At 31.9% G+C, this 22,373-nt stretch overlaps 1 protein-coding gene across 5 annotated transcripts in view; it reads left to right on the forward strand.

The window, feature by feature from the left end:
• for (cGMP-dependent protein kinase for) overlaps positions 1 to 22,373 on the forward strand; it is a 121,481-nt gene that overhangs the window by 87,026 nt on the left and 12,082 nt on the right. For 3 of the 5 annotated variants that reach the window (XM_085185715.1, XM_085185716.1, XM_085185717.1), the window contains exons 4-5: positions 14,323 to 14,542; positions 22,047 to 22,188. In XM_085185715.1, coding sequence (XP_085041841.1) covers positions 14,323 to 14,542; positions 22,047 to 22,188 — 362 coding nt within the window. Of the gene's footprint in view, positions 1 to 1,122; positions 1,289 to 8,311; positions 10,107 to 14,322; positions 14,543 to 22,046; positions 22,189 to 22,373 lie in introns of those variants that run through there. The other 2 variants (XM_085185713.1, XM_085185714.1) reach the window with 2 other exon arrangements.

Consider the following 22,373-nt stretch of genomic DNA (forward strand, 5'->3'; position numbering starts at 1 on the left):
GATCGTTAAAGGTGATATTTAAATTAAATTACAATTTCTATGGTATGATTATGTCAATTTTTACTTTCTATAAGCCTATTCTATATTCTTATCTATAATTCTATATATATAAAGCATTGTTTGTTTGGTTTGTATGTTAATGAATGAAAAACAATATTTAATAAATAGCCCAAGATCTCAGTCTAAAGTTTATTTATATTTTTTTTTTCATCGATTTGAGGCAAAAACACGACGGAATGCCTCCTAAATTCCACAGAAAATAAAGAACGGATTGTTTTAACACTATGTTCCCTCTGCCTATCATATTGTGTGTAGGATACAATTTGAAGCTGATTTTTTAATATATGAAATTAAGCATAATTCCCATACTTTTGAAACTGAAAGAGATATTTCTTAAGTTCTTAAATTAAAAAAAAAACTGTTGAAACAACTATTACTGTTTTAATTTGTTCTTAATTGTAGATAGTAAATTGATGTTTTCATTACAGTATACTCTTATCTGACCACGAGCTAAGTGGTTTTATAATATTGGTAATATAATTAGCTATAAACGACTCTATAAATGTTTTAAAATATAAACAAGTATAAATAACAATCATTAAAATCGATGTCGATATTTTCAAAATTATACTGAAATAATTAACTGTGTTATATGAAAAGTGGGTTAAGTGTCTCTTTAAATACTTTTTGAAATATAACATTTATGTAAATGATGCCAGTTGGGCGCAGGGGAACAAGCGTGTGGCTGTAAGCGCAGCAGCAGGTTCGATTCCAACTCGAGGGAATTAAATATGTAATGTTTTCATATCCTTACTTTGGTAACGAGGCAAAGCGCGGCGTTGAGTTCCGCGACTCAACATCAACATTATTAGAGAAAATTAAAATTATAAAGCTATTTTTATGTGCGTGTTATACAAGCTGGCATAATAATAAAAAATCTATGTCCATAAATTATTATTATTATATGCATCATTTACAAAGAACCACCCTGTTCATTGTTAAGTTCAAAGCTCAAATTCAGGTACGACTACGAGTGTTGCCTCAGACTGAGTATATCCATCTCGCTCGCACACTAACGACACATGCGCAGGAGTCGATCAAGATTCGAAACAGCTAGTAAGCGGGGCGACGTCGCCGTGAACGGTCGTCTGCGTTTTATTATATATACGATTAAATTTAAAAATCACGCTAATTTAACATTAAAATGATTGTGTTCCAAGTTTTTGTTGTCCATTCATAGTTTAGTGACGTAATGGTAAAGTTTTGGGCCATTTAGTGATGTGTCGAGGTGATATTTTCGCGCAACTAGCAGCTGTCAACAAAAATTTCGAAGGATATTTTAAGTGTAACGTGATGAAAAGCTCGTATAACTATACATCCGCTTTATGCTGCAACAATATTTTATTAGCCTTCAAATCTGAAGTGATATTTACTTATAAGGCTTATCAATTGATTTTTATAAATACCCGCATTTTAGCGATTGTAAAAAAAAAAGATTTTTTAAAATTATTCGTATCTCGTTGAGAGTATGTGAATATTGCAAGTCAAGTCAAGTCATGTTTGCGTGCACTACCTGAATGTCGTGAAAGTATTTTGGAGCGCTGTCTTCACGGTGAAGATTTTAGCATATTAATGAAGGAGAGAAGCTTTCTCCGTCTCCGTTTCAGTTTCGCATAAATTACATAAGTTTGTTTTGATTCATAGAAATACAATAATGTTTAATTAACAACAAACACCTACGTTTTACGTTTTTTCATCTACTATTAATTACTTTTTTAGATATATACCAAGGCTAAATAATGTCTGAAATTTTAAATATTTACTCTAAACTTAAGAACTAAATAATGTCTTATTATGTTTTTTTTATATGTCTTATACATTAGTTAACTTGCAATGTTTGACATGTTTGACATGTTCAATAAAAGAAACTAGTTTAAATTAATTTATTATGTCACGCTTCACTTCGTTCGTTTTATTAGGCCACTGATACATGAATTCCTTATTTATTAACGTGGTATGTTACAATAAATAATAAATATGAATGAGCTTCACGCTGTATCCCGCACACAGCAGGGTAGGCAGAGAGTTAGTGTTAAAACACTCCGTCCTCACATATAATAGAAATCACTTATGGATTAGAAAGTTTGATTTTATCAATTGAGCCATATTATGCTCGTGATTTACTGGTCCAATACGTCTATAGTGTCGATGTTATCTTTTAATAATAGTGTTTGCTCTGACAGTCACGGCACCATAGAAAGTTTATGTAAATAACATTTTTATGTGTTGCTATATATATTTTTTTAAAATAAATAATATACTGAAGTTATATAACTCCAGTATAAATAATATACTGGAGTTATAGACTTAAAAAACAATTATAAGAATTTAAACAATAAATATTTACAGTTATATTATATGGATATGTAAAATTTACGAGCATAAAGCTCTTTGATAATGGCCTCGTAAAAATTCAAGTCATGACTTCGTATATGAATGCAATAGTGGAATGAAAGGAACTCTATTGTCTACTACTTAAACAGCTAAGTGTAGGTACAGTGCAGTCAACAAGTTGTGGCTGCTTGAAGTTAGGAAGAAGTCATTCAAAAATAAGAGAGTGCAGTCGGGAGGCAGGCGCACAAAGTGTGACTGTAAACGAGGCAGGTTGTGGGTTCGATTCCCACTGGTAGAAATGAAATATTTAATTATTTGAGTTGACATTGCCTTCCAACATTCCCCCCAGAATTCTGAGGAATACGGGAAGCGTAGTGTTTTTACACTTCCCTCTGTTTACCCTGCTGTGTATGTGATGCGCAATCTGCGCCATCTATAGCTAACTTCAGGCCAAGACTTGTTGACCGTACTATAGATACATGAAGTCTGAGTAAGTTATTTGTCTCAGTTCGAGTATTATCTCTTCAGCTTGCCATAGTTAGCTCAAAAAAAATTCCTCACGTCTCAACTTACGTGCTATATCGAAATAAGATATCGGTATTTTACGAGACGTGAGCGCTCAATGATATTTTTAGTAAAATTAATTTTGTATAGATACAAAATATTTGATATAAATTATTCTTAATCGAGACAAGTGATAAAAACTTTAAAAGAAGTGACAAAAGCAAGCAAAATTAGCTTAAATGTCTTGTTCCCAAATTATGACTAACATTTTATAGAGAATATCAACTATTTCAAATAACAATGCACATGGTATCAAAATGATAAAATTATGTAAAAACCCACATAAATTGCATCACATAATTCTATTCTATAAATATAAACATCATAAATAAAAATATAAAATATAGAGAAATATTTATTTACATTTATATTTTCATTTCTTCGTTCTGGTGTCGAGGCAAAACGCGGCATTGAGTTCTGCCCCTCTATACGCAATGCCTCCAAAATTCGGCAGAAAGTGGGGAATGGAGTGTCTTAACACTAGATTCCCTCTGCCTAGCTGCTGTGTGCGGGATACAGCGTGAAGCTGATTTTGATAAATAAAAATATTCATAAAATTATGCATTAAACGACTTTTCAAAAACATTCAATTTGATAAGACATTAGGTATTTCATATTCTATAGTAAATAGCAAAAAAATATAACTTATGGCAATATTCTTTTTATAATCGCAATAAAAACCGATTTAGACACACGCCTGTAATTAACCTATTAAAGACTTCAACTATGTATATTTCATTTATGAAGAAATTCACGCTTTGAGAGAAATAACTAAATTGCATTTACTTAGATATATCTAATTACTTAATAATCGAGCCTATTGCGATGTAAAAGTTTTTTATATTGTATGCAAATTTCGTTTTTAATTTGGGAATAAAGTCTCGTCCATATTTCTTATTGTTCTTCTTACTAATATGAGTCGTTATATATTTATTTATGTATGAACGAAATGTATTGTTTTGTTTGTTCTTTCACCTTCATTCATTAATACTGATAGAGTTGTATAAATTTGTAAATATTATGGTAAATGTCTAATTACAAACTTGTGTTAAAGAGACGGTTGTGAGTTCGATTCCCATTCAGAGAAATGAATTAATTAATTTTCTTGGGAAACAAGACAAAGAGCGGCCTTGAATTTCGTCGCTAAACACGTAATATCTTAATCATGAACAGAAAATGGAGAACGGAGTATCATAACACTGGGTTTTCTCTACTTACCCTTTTATGTTGGATACAAATATATATTACATAATTATTATTATTCTTCATTTAAAATATTTCATATTGACATTTGACACATTCTGCCGGCGTGGTATTCGTTATTGTTTGAACTTCTTTTTTTTTTTCAGTTTAAATTTTAATATTTTACATATGTATACATATTGGTTTAAATGTAAAAAAAATATTATTAAAATTACGCAGATATTTCCATTCTGTTATTTCAATTGTTTTTTCTTTGTTATGTAGAATTCGTTACTATATAGAGATCAAATATTTCATTTCCTCAAGTGGGAATCGAACCAACACCCTGTCGCTTTTTAGTTATTCTTTATGCCCAACGGCCACTGGCTTCATTCATTGTTTTCCTTACATTTTACGTTCGCTAGTTTTCTAGCTAAACGATGCTAGATTTCTATCGCATACAAATGTTAGCCAGGTATAAAAAATAGATAATAATATAGATAGATAGGCATAGATTTCTCAAGTTCCTATATTCTCAGATATCGATGGCCAGCCCACTGGGTATGTGGACCGATGAACTGGTTTCAACTCTTACAGTCTAGAAATCGTTTTCTAGTAATTCGATCATGCGTTTAGTAATTAACTTTTAATTTGTGATGCATGCTATTCATACATGTAGAACGGATAACGATAATAAAATTAATAACAATAATAAGGTTACATGAATATTTAGAAGGGTATTTTAGGGCAGGGTAGAGGGAGCCTAGTGTTAAGACACTACGCTCTCCGCTTTTCAAATTCAAATGTTATTGAATTCTAAAGTCGTTGCGCGGTGAGCCTCGACACCATAGGGAAGAAATGAAAATATTTAATTTCCTTTAGTGGAAATCGAACTCACAAACTGCCCCGATTACAGTCACAGGCTTGTGCCTCTGTACCACGACTGGCCTCGATTATTTAGAGGTTCTCGTGATATGCACGCTTATACGATTTATTTACTAGAACATGTTTTGTTTTTGTTAATTAATAACATTAAAATAACCTTTGAACTAAAAACATACTAAAGTGATGAATATTTTTAAAATGTTTGTAAAAAGTTTTAATACAATTATTATATTTTTTCATCTTCTCTGTAGATTATGTATGTTTAACCATTAAAACTATGTTATTGTCAAGTCACTTCGTCTTTATTCGGCTGGGATGTGTAATATTTTTGTTACCTCGTTTCTCCAGAACCGCTGAACGGATTTATATAATTGAGGTATCGTTGGATTCGTCTTAGCAGCGACTGTTAATCCTAATGGGGTTTGTTTTTTCTTTTTAGTTTTATGCAGATGAGTTTTTTTAAATATTTTTTAAATTATTTTTTTATGTTATCTGAATGTAAAGACCTAGCGATCTTCTTTATTCAACGAAGTATGGGAAAGTATTTCTTTTTATCAGACGTTAGTAATTTTTTCAATAATACCTTCAAAACAAAATTTAAATGTAGAGACTTTCGGTTATAAATTCATATTATTAATATTTCAGCATATACATAATATTTTTTATACCATCGGATTTCGTCTTGGCGCAGTGGTTTAAGCGTGTCACCGTAAACGTTTCTGGGTTTGATTCCCACAGGGAGAAATTAATTATTACTTCACTCCAGTAACAAGGCAAAGCACGGCGTTGAGTACCGCCACTCAACAAGCAATGCCTCGAAAGTGTCTTAACACTGGGTTTTTTTTACGAAAACATGTTAGCTGTTAACCCACTTAGAAAATAAACATGACTTTGTAAAACCAGACGCCCTTATATCAAGAAGCGATGCTTCTTTTACGCAATCAAGATTCATAGAGCGTTATACTCGTGTGGAAATCGAAAGTGGTTTACTTTAATATTTCTATAATAAAATATATTTTTTTTTGTAGTAAAAGATTGATATTTATATAATACTAGCGGACGCGCGCAGCTTCGCTTGCGTATTTAAGGGTGAATTCTAATAACCCATGAAACATGTGTTCAATGAAATATTTTTAAGAGTCTAAATTTCAAATTTTATAAAAATCGGTGGCGATTGAAGATTTTTTCCATACAAACTTTCAACCCCTTATTTGCACCCTTAGGGGGTGAATTCTAGAAAACCATGAAACATGTGTTTAATTATATACGCTTAAGAGTCTGGATTTCAAATTTTATAAAAATTGGTGACGATTTAAAAAAAAACCTATACAAACTTTCAACCCCTTATTTGCACCCTTAGGGGGAGAATTCTAGAAAACGATGAAATACGTGTTCAATTAAATACTTTTAAAAATCTAAATTTCAAATTTTATAAAAATCGGTGCCGATTTAAATTTTTTTCCATACAAACTTTGAACCCCTATTTCACCCCTTGAGGGTTAAAATTTTTCAAAATCCCTTCTTAGTGGATGTCCAGATTACGAAAGTAAACTTTTGTCCAAATTTAACGTTACTACCATCAGCGGTTACGGCTGTGCGTGCGTCTTACCTCAGTCAGTGAGGACAAGTCCTTTTATATATATAGATTTTTATTATAATATGTGTAAGGCTTTAGCAGTGATTAGTAATTTTACTCTTAAAATTCAAGTTTGTCAACGATAAAAATATTTACTTTGATATTACCCCAATAAGAAATAATTTTAAATGTAATTTAAAGTATAATATAATTAAATAAAGTAATACTTGTAATTTACCTTAAAATAAGAATTTAAAAAAAAAATAATCACAAATGAGTCTTAGTAGAAATTTTCCAAAAAAATATCTAAATATTATTTAAGCCAGTCGTAGCGCAGGTACAATCGTAAATGTAACCGCAACGGGTTGTGGCTTCGATGTTACCTCGTGGAAATGAATTATTATTTATTAATATTTTCATTTCTTCGCTCTGACGCCAAGACAAAAGCCCGGCGTTCAGTTCCGCCACTCAACACAACTCCGCCTACTACTACACACGATATACAGCGTGTAGCTGAAAAGAAAAATATCTATCGACCAAAATAACGCCAAAATAACAGTGAAAGTATAATAAAAATAACAGTTAAAAAAACCGGCTTCTGTGCACCGAATAAGTACTTACGTTATTATCTAATTATTGCGTAACTTAACAGTAACAGTTTGTGTTGATGGACTCTTGAGCCTCAGCTGTTTCCTCATGAAGGTGGTTTGTGCAATTCGTGCTTACCGTCCGTGACGTATGGACTTACAAGTTATAATACGAGTAATTTTCCTAGTTAAATTTTATATATAGATACTATTTTATTAGTTGGGACTGTTTCTAACATTTAAGGACAAATAACGGCGTTGAGTTACGTCTCTCAACACTCAGTGTCTTAAGAATTCGGCAGAATGGAGATTATGAGTTTGATGCCAATTCAGAGAAATTAATTCGGATTATTTTTGACGTCGCGCCTCTTAACACTTAATGACTCGTAAATTTGGTGATGCGTGGAAAAGGGAGTGTCTAAACACTAAATTGTCTCTCTCTGCCTAGAGCTAAAAAACTAAATGTATATATGTAGTATATACGTTACCCATTGTTGCCTTAGTGTTACCTGAATACATAAAATCACTTACTAAATTAGAATGTAAAACAACTACGTAACCGTAACCATTATTAATAAATAAATGCATAATTAATAAATCGATTAATTGAATATGCATACGTTATAAATAAAATATTCTAGTCATATTTATTAAAATGTCAGGAAAGGCTTGGTTCCAAGGCCGATATAAAATAAAAGTTAACTAGTCTATCAGTAAATATTAATTATTAATAATAATTCGATAGCAATATGTCCAAGCAGGGAGTTGTTAAGTATCATAAATATACTTCCCATTCTATAGGCTAAAGCTTGTCATTTGTTTTAAATACCATGTCGTTTGTGTGATTCACAAGTTTCTTACGACCTTATGAGTCACCAGGTATTATGTCATTCGTGAACCAATATTTATATGATCAAACTTTAGTGCCTTAAGTTTTATGTCCCGGAACTTACTCTATATACTCATTAATTAATTAATGTAAAAATCAATAAATATCCTTGTACATTTAATTGTTAATTATATTTAATTAGGCCCGGAAGAAGTAAAACTGTTAATGTTCAATTTAATTTAATAACGAATATTGTTGTTGCATAAAGCATAAAAAAATATATTTTTTTCTTAGGTGTTACAAATTAAAATGGAAAATACTTTTTTGTAAAAACATAAATTTGAAAACGAATATGAATCCAAAGATTGAAAAAATGTGTAATATTACTCGTGATTACTTCCAAGAAGACAAAACAAATATAACAGTGGATTTAGAAACATTATGAAAATAAAACATTACCCAGGAAAAGCGGTCATGGAGGACCCGTGGCTTTCTATCAACGACAGAACTATGGACTTAGTTTATGCCGCCAACTGGGTTGGGGCAAACAATTTGAATAGCTATAAAGACGATGATGAACAATCAAGAAACTCCAAATTTAATTCTATATCTCGAAGCAAATCTTGCCGCGATGTAGGACGTAGTGTTGAGAAAGAAGAAAATAACAATACCTTTTTACAATCAAGCCAAAGTTACAATTATAATTACAATGCTGGAAATGAAAATATTTCCCAGTTGGCCAAATATCAACAAGACATTGAAGAAAAGGCAAGATCTAACCATAATTTTTTGTCGCCAAATAAACTTAAACACAGCTATAGTTTTAAAGATATGCCTAATGGGTATAAACCGTCCACGTTGCGGAGAGTAAAAAGAAGAAATTTTACCGAATGGGACATTGAAGCTTTTGGTTCTAATGGTTCTAATGACAGACAAGCGCCTATTCCACCACAAAGAAAAGATTCATTAAAATATGCACATCGCCAAAGAAAAGTTGATTCAAAAAAGAACTACTATCCTCTTCCGGACCCAGGACCGGTGCCGCCCGACCCATCCTCTGAATCATACTACGATTATTATGCAAGAGTCAGTCAACAAAATAACGACACAGATAGTGATAAGATAAAGCAAATGCAGAAAGAACCCAAACAAGATAGAAATATTCTGAATAGTAATATGAAATCTAATGGGACAGTTCGTGGATATGGCAATGACACAATGTACCAAATAATAAATTCGATGGCAACATTAGATTTAACTCGCATTAAATCTAGATCAGGAAATAAGAACCTCGACATGGATAGTGAGGCGGAAGATTTAGGTTTATGTATGCATCCTATTAATGAATCGTTATCTACATGCGAGCAACTTCCTCAACACACTACGCAACCTGACAATGAGCGGAACGGACGTGCAGACAACGTTAAACCTAGTTTTCGGTCAAAATCTTTGAGAGTAAAAAGCGAAGGAAGGGCACCTTTACGCGCTTATCTTGATATAACAGACAACGATAGCAATGCGTACAGTGGTGTCACAGTTACACAACCAAAAAGAAATCTATCTCCAAGCGAACAGCTGACCTTAATGGAAGGAGGAATGTTTCGAGGAAGCCACCCTCTCCCAGTTCCTGCAAGGGGGAACGGGTACCAGTCAATCGATTTAGGGAACGAAAGTGATTATCGGACTACAAATGGTGCCGCTAGACAAATAAAACCTGATAAATACGGGAAGTTATACAATACAGTGAGAGTGAAAAGTGAAGATCGTTTCGATAGGTATAATGATATATTATCGTTTAACGCGCCTAGAGACCGTATTATCGAAGAGAGTGTAGTGAATAACAATGGGGTTTACGCGCGTAGTGCTAAAAGTTCGTCTAGTGGTTCAGATTCTGATTTTTCCATACCTCGACCAAAACTTATAGTTCCTGTCCATACATATGGCACACGAAAACGAAGGACAGGAAATCTCTGCCAACGAGATAGCAACGCAACGGAATCTTCTCTGGATGCTGGTATATTACTAGATGTGACTCGTTTAGAAAATAACGATTCATTTGAGCAAAATGACAACAAAAATGTGGATTCAGGTAAATAAAATATATGTTATATATTAATATTAGTTATGTTAAATTTATAAGATAGCACGCTTTCATCTGACGGCGCTATATTTATCATATATATCTTGACTTGGTAACAAATATGTAGATTTACGGTGACATGTTGATCGATGTATGCGACAGAGATAACTCGGGAACTGTTGCATATATATTCTAAATTTGTATAATAAAAGTGTAATAAAATCTGTATGTTTGCATTTTACACTTAAAAGTACTTACAAAAGTGACGAATTTCACTTTTTAAACTATTTAAATATTCGAGTTTCACTTTTGACAATATTTAGATGTAACGTTAATAGTTGACAATTTTTGACTGTGCGTGATGTTTGTGTATTTATTTAATAGAATAACGGCGGTACGTCCATAATTTTTTTTCGCTTTTCTTTTATTTAAAGTAAAGAATGGACTAATATTTCTTTTAAGTCACTTCGTTTGCTCTGCAAAATATTTATTTCTAAATCATGTATAATGTTAAAAGGTCCTATATCTGTATTAAATGTATGTAGGTCATGGGCATAGGCGTGTACTGTAAACGCAACAGGATGTGGGTTCGACTCCCGTCAAATTATTCGTTGTTTTCCGTTAATCAATGCCTTCAGAATTGGTGAAAAGTGGGAAACTGAAATGCTTAATAGGAACGGATCGTATTAACACTAGGTTCCCTCTACTTACCCTTCTATGTGCGGAATACAGCATGAAGCAAAGAAATGTATAATAATATTGTCATAAAAATAAAACTAATTCGCTGACTTACGTACTAATGTCATAATTAAATATTGTGATACACAATGATAACATAATATTTATTACAATACAAATAACAGGTTAATTAAATAAGAACATGTTACATATCATATTGTTATAGTACTCCGCGTAGTGTCTGTCTTCTTTTATTTGAACATTATGTTTACCAAATATTTAGGTGACTTAGATAACTAAACTGTAACAGATGTTATTGAAAATAACCTGTTTTAAATTTTGTCTATTAAATAATAAAAGGAAGCCTCGTGGTGATGAGTTCGATGCCCACTCGAGCGAATGTTATGTTATGTTATGTTAATGAAAAAATTATTATTTATTAATATTTTCATTTCTTCTTTAATGCATCCAAAAATTCAGCGGAAAGTGGGGAGCATAGTGTCTTAACACTAGGTTTTCGCTGTCTGTCTTTATGCGGGATTATGTCTGTCTTTATGCCTTTTACTAAAAAAAAAATAATAAAAAATGATCTACATTTACATAACTCAAATGATGACTTCACGCCTAAATCATCCCACAATAGATATCACAAACAAACATTCCTTTGTTATTTTTTACTAAGAAATAGCGTTGTTTATAATCATTTAGAATCATAATATAAATAATTATAATGAATATTACGTAGATAATGAATGAAGATAATTTAAAACAATATAAAAAACTGAATATACATTCTTTGTAGTGTTTTTGAACTTTCAACTCGTAATATTAAGCGAGTCACCTTGAAACACTTTCATTTGCTAAGCTAATAGCTTGCCGTCGTTCGACTCCATTACATTATATCTTATGTTTAGTTAGTAATTATTTAAATATAGATAATATAGATGCTGTCATTTAATTAACATATTACAGATTATAAAATGTTAATAGTTGTGCGACATTTTGCATTTTTAATCTGTATCCTATCCTATCCTATATCTTATAAAACAAAGTCGCTTTTCGTGTCTGTCTGAACTTTCTAACTCTTCTTCTTCTAAACCACCCAACGGATTTTTATGCAGTTTTCACCATTAAGTCGAGTATTTCTCAGGGAAGGTTTATATATAGTTTATTATTTGTACATTCTTATGTAAAGCGAAATAAGAAATCGCTGATTAGCGATAAGGCCGCCTTTTGTGTGTCAATTGTTATATTTTTGTCGTTTTTATACTCTTCTTTTTCTTCTTAATATGTAATTGTGCACAATAAAGTGTAAATAAATAAATAAAATAAATTAACATAAATACGATAAATGTGTCTAAAGTCCTACCCGTTGAGACACTTTCGCGCATGCGCTGTTTTAATGGTAAGTACTACGTGAAAATAATGTACTGGAGTATTGTTCCTCTTAATAAGATCTACAAAAAAGTCCGCGACAGCATATTTTTATCTTTTAAGGATAACATGTAGTAATCATATTTCTGTCTAAAAATAGTAATTTCAATATATTTTTTATTGTGAGGGATATTTTTCCATAATGGTATTAATCTTTATCCTTTAAAATACTTTATTAATTTTCTACGTTAAACGAAGATAAAATTTGCTGTTTACACTATTTCGAAATTGCGAATAGTTTTAGAGAAAAACGCATTTAATTATTGACACATCACGCCGTTGACTCATCAGCTGTGCCGACTCAAGTTTTACTTATCCCTTACTCTCAGCATATAAATAAGTATATTAGTTACGTTGGCCATTTAATATAGATCAAAACCGTCTTTTACTATTTTTCATTTTAATAAGTACTTTAGAAGTTGTCACAATATCAAAACATCCTTGCTGCGAAACGCGCCCTGCGACGTTTTGCTTATACAAGCGCGTCATGAGTCATCGGTGGTTCAGTGGTAGAATGTTCGCCTGCCACGCGGGTGGCCCGGGTTCACTTCCCGGCCAATGCATTCTATTTAATTTTCCTCACAGGCAGCCACGTAGTGCTTACTTTTCATCAGGGACAGAATACCCTCTTCAGCATTAACCACAAGCTCGAAAAAAAAAACCCGCCTGCCTTTATAGCAACGAAAATTTAGATGCGTTTGCACGTATTGGATAATTGGAGTTGAAAGTATTATTTCAGCGCGATATATTTGGTTTCATATTTTTTGTAGTATTTATTAGTAGGTAGGTTTTTGTTTATAATTTCTTCCGTTTAAAAATAGTCATTTAACTATCTAAAAAAAGATTAGCAGTACAGATTTAAAATTACGGTACCTACTAAAAAATCCTTGCTGTGTAAAACAATTGGAAAATACTTATTGAAACTACGAAAATGCGGGTTGCATTAGGGTTTAATTAATTTTCACATTATCTTAAGTGCTTTGCAAACATACATTATATGAATAATCCAGTAGTAAAAGCGGGCGAAGCCGCAAGGGGGTCGCTAGTTTAAAATAATATGAAGTACGATTTTTTCTCTTTATGGGTTATAGTGAATAACTATTAAATATTTAAATGAAACTTTAATAAAAAAATATTATTTTAATTAGTATTAATAAATATAAAATGAAAACTACATTTTAATAATAATATACGATACTTACTAATAAACAACTAAATTTATGTTTTATCTGTGTATTATGCAGAATTTGAGCTATTTCATTTAAGCTGAATGAAAACAAAGAACAATGAGCTACCCAAGCTGGTGATGTGTTCACACGCTCGTTACCTTGAATTGGTTGTTGCTATAATTTCAATTTTGTGGTCTATAATAAAAATAAAAATTAACTTGTCTCGTGCTTGTAAAATACAGAATGCTATTAAAAAAAAGTTTAAGGTTACCTTTTATAATACTACTTTTTATGTTTATGACAAGTTATGTATTGGTTTCTTCAATTATTTGTTTATCTCTTTGGAAAAAAAAATTGGAGAATAAAGTTCACACACAATAGAAATTATATTTTTAATGACTTCGATTGGGTGGGAAATGAAACGCAGACTTTCTTTAATCCAAATTCTCTTTCTTGAAGGATATGCAAAAAATAAAAAGTAAAAAAATAGATCCTCTTAGAGAATAAATTACTGTTTGATCATATTATCTTAGTTATTTTCTTTATACTTAAATTACAAAACTTCGCAATATCCCGTCAAGATTTCTAACAAGACTGGTTATGAGTCAGCCATGAGAAACGACTTGTCTCTATATTAAAATATACATTTATGGTTGTATATCAATAATACAGTTCCGTTATATTATATTTTGGTTATTTTTTTATATGTTTATATCTAATGTCCTGTTTATTTAGGGTAAAATGAATAAAAAAATAATTACTGATTAAGCAATAATAGAAAAGTAAATAAGGAGGCCGTCTTACTCTAACGCGACGGTAGTGGGTTCGATACCCACTCGATATCTTCGCTTTGGCACCAAGGCAAATAACCCGGCGTTGAGTTTCGCCTCTAAATGAAAATTTAAATGATTTTTATTTTACATTTTTTTGTATTATTTTAACAGAGGGAAGAGTGGAAGTGTCACGCGAGAACAAGTACCTAAGCACGATGGCGCCCGGCAAGGTGTTCGGTGAGCTGGCCATCCTGTACAACTGCAAGAGAACCGCCACCATCAAAGCAGCCACCGACTGCCGGTTGTGGGCCATCGAACGACAGTGCTTCCAGACCATCATGATGAGGACTGGTCTGATACGACAGGCCGAATATACAGATTTCCTTAAGAGGTTAGTTGCTTTAGGAATATGAGTGCACGTTTTCGTAGTTATTAAATTTAGGCCGTTGTAGCGCAGTCGCTGTAAATTTGATGATTATGGGTTCAATTCCAACTCAGAGGAATGAAACATTTAATATTTTCATTCTATACGGAATTCCTGAAAAGTTTGGCGAAAAGTAAGGAACAGAGGTTTACTAGAGAACGACAAGAAAATATATTCAATGTAAATATCTCAAGTTAATATTGTACTCAATTGTATTATAATAAATTTCGTTGGATTTCGGCATCGCCGCTCTTTACGTAAGAGCTGTCAGTATATCTTATATTCATACCTCACTTAGAGTATAATTTGTTTTTTGCCTTGTATATTAATAATATATCTAATACGAAATATTTTGAAATATGAAACTATAATAAGTTTGACTTTTCGATACATCATTAAGGAAACATTGCTCAAAAACGTATTAATCTCGTTGATGTGGGCAAAAAAGTAATTTCACTGTAGACACATTAGACTGTTCGACACATCCGCCATTATTGGTACATACATATAGGTAAATGTTATACTTATGTAATACAGTCATTATAAATATGAATATGCAACCTGTGCTACGCACGAACGAGCAAATCTAAAAGTCCTATATATCGAAATACGAAATTAAAACGTTAAATTGGTACTTTTGAATGATACGAGGAAAAATTGAAACGAAAATGTAGTGACGGTAAACACGACTGGTTATAGGTGCGATTCCCACTTGAAGAAATATTTAGTATTTTCAGTTCGTTCTGGTGTCGAGGCAAAGCTCGGCGTTAAGTTCCGCCATTCAACACGCAATGACTTCAAAATTCAGAAAATGGCGGAGTGTCTTAGCACTGGCGTCCCTGCTGTGTGGTATTAACCTAAAAAATGATACTCTTGAATGATACACGTATACGTATACGTACTTTATATCCAACTTTCATTCTGGTTTTATAAAATCGTCTATATTTGAAACAGCTATTTTCGTTTCGTTTTTTAAGGCGATGTTTACGTCTGTACGGTCATTAACATCACCAGTGAACATTGTTTTGGCCAGTAAGGTCTATTTCTTGCGGTTGTTTATATAGTGCTATCAATGTTTACTTTTACTCTTTTGTGTTTGTCTTTGTTCTATTTTGGAAATTACGTTTAGCGATTGTTTAAAAAATAATAACAACTATGGTTGTTGTAGAAATCATCTGGTTTGTTTTTAAATCACTATTTATGTTTTTTTTTATCTTCATCTATTTGTGATATTTTTTCTTTTTATTTTATGGTAGGCGGAGGGCATCTAGTAGAATCACTGTTTCCGTTCTTATATGCCGTTTGTCATCACCGAGCTTAATTATGTACGCTATAACTTAGGTGATATTTAAATTGGAGTAAACTTAATTTTAAAAAAATCACACATATAAAGATATAAATTAATATATTACATATATCTCATTTATGTAATTTTACGTAAACCCCGCATACTAGTATGTATGCACAAGACATAATTATTACAATATCGTTGACACACAAATCACAGCAAGGCCTTTCCCCGACAGTGACATATAGCATTGCATATATAACATTCAGTATTCTCAACACAAACCCTATACGTACTAACATTTTGATTTTCAAGATTTTTTTTTTAAATTAAAACGATTGTAAAACAAAGAGATGAGGAAACCATGTGTCTGTTGCTTAAGAGGCTCGTGCGATACTTTACGAAATACTTGTCACGTTGCAGCTCATGAAGTCATGACATTTGAATTTGCAATCCTTTCACTGGTCTCGTATACCTACTTGGCGTTCTAGGAAGACTGGACTGGAGTGCGTCATGGCCACCACCCATACGTTGCTCTTATTTATCCTATATATCATAAGAGTAAATGTTATATTTATAAAAAACTGGTTAAGTGCGAGTCGGATTCGCCCGCTGAGGGTTCCGTACCAATTTCAAGATTATAGTTTAACGACAAGTATAACTTTAAAAAGTTGATAGAGTTGCGTTTGAAAAATATATGTCGATCTTTTAGGTATAGAAATATTTATAGTGTAACTTTAATGACAAAAAAATTGAAAATCATAGAACTTATTCTTAGATAGGATAAAATGCAAGAAATGTAAAGATAATAAACCTGTTAGGTTCAATATGGCACTCCGTCTCCGATATATTTGAGGCACATTATTTATTCTTATAAATAAATGATGAGAAACGTATTGTTTAATTTTGTTTGAAATGTCTAGCTAAGATACAGTACGGTCCAAAAGTAGTGGCCGACCTGAAGCAAAATTAAGAAAAAAATCCTACCATCCATCTATCATCTATTTCTTTTTTTTTCTATTTTTAGGGCGGCCACAACTTGAAGACCGCACTGTACATCATCCTAATTCTAAGAATGAGTTCATTTGTGTGGACGAAGATTGCAATGTTAATGATGATTATAGAATGCGACGGCCGAAGCTGTTTTCCTATTAACGCTTCTCTGCCTCGACATACTTCTCTGACATATATATGCAGTTATGTTTATCAATCATGCCACTTCTCTGCAATAATGGAATATAATGCACTGTTATGTAATACTTAAATGCAAGCGTGTTACTGAAAACGCGAGGTTACGAGTTCGATTACTACTTGAGTTAATAATATTTTCATATTTGCGCTGTGGTGTCGAGGCAAAATGCGGCGGTTAGTTCCACCATTTATCGAGAATCCAGCGGAAAGTGGGGAGCGGAGTGTCTAAACACTGGGCTCCCTCTGCCTGCTAGGTGCAAGATAAAAAAATTGAATACCATTATATTATATTCGTATAATGTAAAAGTTTAATAACTTATATTTTATGCAAAAGTTTGAGTACCTAATGTTAAAATTTTGAAAAAAATATACTAGAATATAGTAGAAAGAAAAACTTAACAGATTTCGATGTAATTGCAACAATCAATTAAGCGTGAATCATTATCTTATTTCTATTGAAACTATGTTTACGTTTGTATACGTATAATAATAACCGTTTATTATATTATAATTACTGTTGCGTAATTTTTACTTAGTTATATAATTGTATCACTTATTAATCGATTGCCACAAAAAGACAATTGCTATGAAGATAACGTAATGAGAAGAATATTATGTAGAGCGACAGGGACTTTTTACGCTCTGTTAACGAGGCATAGCGCGGCGTTGAGTTACGCCAATTTGGAAACACAAATATCTAAACGAAACGAAGTATCTCGACACTAGGTTGCCTAGATCCCTCTGCCTATGAGGGATACCGATAAAACATATTTTTGCATCATTTTTAACAGCCGAATAATTTTCACTTGTGACTAACACAAGCACCAGATTTTTACCTACATCAATTGACTTCATATACGGATGATTTTTTTTATAACTTCTATACTCGTACATACAAAATAGTAACTTTATAATTTTCTTTACCAGTGCCAAAAGTCCTTTAGCTCAAGGGCAAAGTCTATAGCCTATTTCTTAATCAACAGCGAACAACCATATTAAACTCCCACTCTTCAAAGCAATGAAAATTTAAACTGTCGACCACCTCCATAGTAGGTAGGCTATAAATCCGTGTTAAACATTAGTAAAATAGTCACGAATTCGAACTCGCGTCTCAGTTTTGTGGGTTGACATCGTTAAGTGACATTAGTAAGTTTGTTACGGTCGGGTTTGTAGAAAACAGTGTTATAACACTCTGTTATATTTTGTTTGTAATTTTATACTGTCTTCTTTTAGTATTTTTTGTAGTTTTGATTAAATTATGTATTTAGGTCATTGTTATAATAAGTGTTTTGTGGCATTAGATTCAGTAAAATTACGAGCGTTTAAGTTCTAATCAATACAAAGATCAATTATTCCATTAAAGGTTAATATCATTAAAAGGCTTAAAAATGGAAGTAAAAAAACCATCCAAGTATAAATAGGACTCACGTACTACAGGATCCAAATCATTATCTATTAAAATAGTAAAAAATCTTAGCTTTTCAATATTTATTGTTATAACTGCACTATATTATCTTTGAAAAATTCAATTGCCTAAATATCGTGGTTCATAAGATACAGTATAATGACAGACGGACTCACAGACATACAGTGGAATGTTAGTAATAGATTGTATCCAAAGGGTAAAACCGCTTTGGGTACGGAACCCTAATAAAGACGCGATTTGTCAATAATATTTCTATGCTTACAATTGCAAGATAAAAATAAAGAAATACATTATGAGGATAAGGAAACTAACAGTATTAACAATTTTCTTAATTATGTAATAAGAAATTATACGATATATTTATAAATATATATTAATCGATTGGCGATGAGCGATGAGGCAGTGGCAGGCAGGGTGTGACTGTAACGCGACGGTTGTGGGTTCGATCCCCGCTCGAGTAAGTGAAATATTTATTTACGTTTATATTTACATTTCTTCGCTCTGGTGTCGAGGCAAAGCGCGGCGTTGAGTTCTGCTACTCAACACGCAATGTCTCCAGAATTCGACAAAAAGTGGAGAACGGAGTATCTTAACACTAAGTTCCCTCTGCCTACCCTACTGTGTGCGGGATACAGCGTGAAGCTGATATTTATTGATAATATTATATAAGTAATTTTATTCTAGCTTCGTATATACGAGCGACCTTGATATTTGAATTACATACATTCACTGTGGCTTATAAAAAAAATAACAATAATATTACACACTAAGGTCACTGCATGAACCGCTTACTTTAAATTTTTAGGTTTTTTTTATAAATAAAACAATAACTCTATGAGAATGACAACACAATGTTGGTACCAGCAGACTATAGAGATTATCCAAAAAATTTAAATGACAAGTCATGGGCGTTCGCTATAGCTAAACAAAAACTATCAATTTTATATGCCTTTTTACTCGTGGATTGATGGACTCAACTTACTAGTAAAAATATAAAGGAAATAACGTAGTGATATTTTGAATATATTTCATAATATACCTGAGGCCAGTCCTGGCGCAAAGTGTCACAAAGTGTGACTGTAAAACCGACTGGTTGTGGATTCGATTCCCACTCGGGGAGATGAAATATTTATTAAAATATATATTACCATTTTTTCCTGGTGTCGAAGCAAAAGCGCGGCGTTGATTTCCACCACTCAACACGCAATGCTTCCAGAATTCGGTGGTAAGTGGGGAACGGAGTGTCTTAACACTAGGTTCCCTTTGTGAGAAAAAAAACGTTACTCAAACAAATTCGATTTTAGTTGTAAATTCCATTCGAAGAAGTGGTTATTTCGATACCAGTCTCAATAACCCACTATTTTTGCTATAAAATGCATATTTGATGACGATCATTATTATTTTCAAATATTGAGCCTTGTGTTACCGCTTTCGATTTACAGTCCTCGCACTTTAGGTCAGTACTCGTTGACCGTGAAAATAAACATACGTGTCGCTAGTGACCAAATATTCCGTTTTAAATAGGATATACTGGATTTGCTGACATACTCTTAAGTTCTATCATTAAAAATTCACATTCTAACTCTATTTATATGGACCCATAATTTAGTAATAAATAATTTATTACCTTTGGCATATTAAATAATTATAGAGAAGAGAGTTTGTATGCACTGTACAGACTCTCCTTGAAGTAAGCTTATTCTAATTTAGAGAAATTACAGATAATTTATATTTATGAGTTTTAAATTAACGTGTTTAAATGTGTCAATAGCGTTGTCACTCTACTAGCCCCGTTCGTTGGCACTCGCAAGCCTGTTCATAATGTATCGTTATAATAATTGATGTTGCCAGTCCAGGCTGTTTCAGTATTGCCATTTTTTACTGCATAATATACCTATATTTATTTTTAGTATTACTTTTTTAAATTATTAAAAATAAATTTGTTAAGTTCAATAAATATTCTTATAATAAATATTAAAATTTCATTTTAAATAAGTTATTTATTAAATACAAAATATATTTATTATAAGGAATTTTATTAAGTCAAATTTACGGTAAACGGCTATTTAATATTTATAGAATAGATAACAATAATTAACATTTGACTAATTTAATGTATTAGACATAAACAACGTCTAACTGGAGCAAGTCGTTATTTTAAATGTTATTTAATACTGTGATAGATCTAGGTTATTTTATTATTTTGAAGGCTACCATAGAGTTTTAGATTTTTTTACTTAATTCTTATATAGACAGGATATTTAAATTTTTTGTAGATAAATTTGTATATCAACAGCATTTGATGTTCACCAAATCAAGCAAATCCATTTAAATAAGGATTATTAAAATAGAATAAATAGTGTTTTCGTTAGTGCACTCTAAAAAAGTGTACCTACCTTAAATTTTATTAAAAAAAAACTAACCTCAAAAGGATGCTACAAATTTTAAAAAGTATAGATAATGCATAAAAATATATTTTATGTTAACTGCATTTATCTCCTTGACTAATCTATAATGATTAAGATTTTTTTGGATTTATTTGGGTATCGCTTTTGAGTCTTTGCATCTTAAAAAAACAAGTGGTTACTATAGTGATTACAAAACAGATTAAATATCGGCTTACAGTGTAATCAACCGTCAAAGGTATCAAATATAAATGACTTTTATATTTTTTTCAATCCAAACACCTGTAAAAAGATTAAAACGAATCGTTAACGTCTTGTCAAACTAAGTAAGTCCATGATATTTAAATGTAAAATGCGGAATGTTTTATTGAAAAGAAATATAAATACTTTTATGCACTATTTACACTAATTGTGTATTTTCTTTCGGTAAAAAAAAACTTAATTTGTCGTTGAGTTAATTAATAATTATAATTTTTTTTTATGGAGAACGGAGTGTCTTACCACTAGCTTAAATCTGCTTAACCTGCTGTGTGCGGGATACAGCGTGAAGCTGATTTATTTTGATCCATTTCGCACTTGGATATTTTGGATTTTTTTAATATTTGCCTGAAAAATGAATGAGATTAATATATTTCTACTTCGCTATAAAATTTAACAAATATATGAAATTATAAATATTAAATAAACATCGTCAGGGCCCTTTTACATACTCGTACAACCAATAGTATGTATAGTATAGCTAATGTTGATTGCACCATTTCCTTTATACTGATCGAATATAATTATAACGATAACGATAATGGGGCGGATGCTGCACTTTCGAATGCATTTATGAAATCCTCTCTTAATTATCAATTTAAAATATTCTCAGGTCTGTCGTAGGGCGGGGTCACAAGCGTGCGTGTTGTGAGTTCGAATCCCATTTGAGGGAATTTTCGGGTTCCGCCACTCACCATACAATACCTGCGTAATTCGGCAGAAAGGGAGGCCCGGAAATGTCTTAATGGGAACGCGCTGTCTTAACACTAGGTTCCCAGTTCCGTTCTGCCTGCACCGCTATGTAGGGAATAAAGCGTGAACCAAAAAAAAAATATTCTAAGACTAATTTTACCATACTTACTAGAGATATGTTATATATTAAACTTATATTTTCTTTAACAGTGTGCCGATCTTCAAAAATCTTTCAGAAGACACCCTCATAAAGATATCTGATGTTTTAGAAGAGACACACTACCAGAACGGTGATTACATCATAAGACAAGGTGCTAGGGGAGATACATTCTTTATCATCTCTAAAGGACAGGTAAGATAGTTCTTTTACATACTAATATCATAATAATATAATATAATTTCTGAGTAATTGGATATCAGGGAGCGTAAATTATATATAATTCTGTCAATTTACTTTAAAAATAAATGAAATTCCAAGTTTTGTTATAACAATCAATATTAAACGACGGTTTTAAAAAAAAATACAGGTTAGGCTAT

Source organism: Heliconius melpomene, chromosome 5 (assembly GCF_056956725.1).
Source record: "Heliconius melpomene rosina isolate 202511_hmr_F chromosome 5, ASM5695672v1, whole genome shotgun sequence".
In the NCBI taxonomy this organism is placed as follows: Eukaryota; Metazoa; Arthropoda; class Insecta; order Lepidoptera; family Nymphalidae; genus Heliconius; species Heliconius melpomene.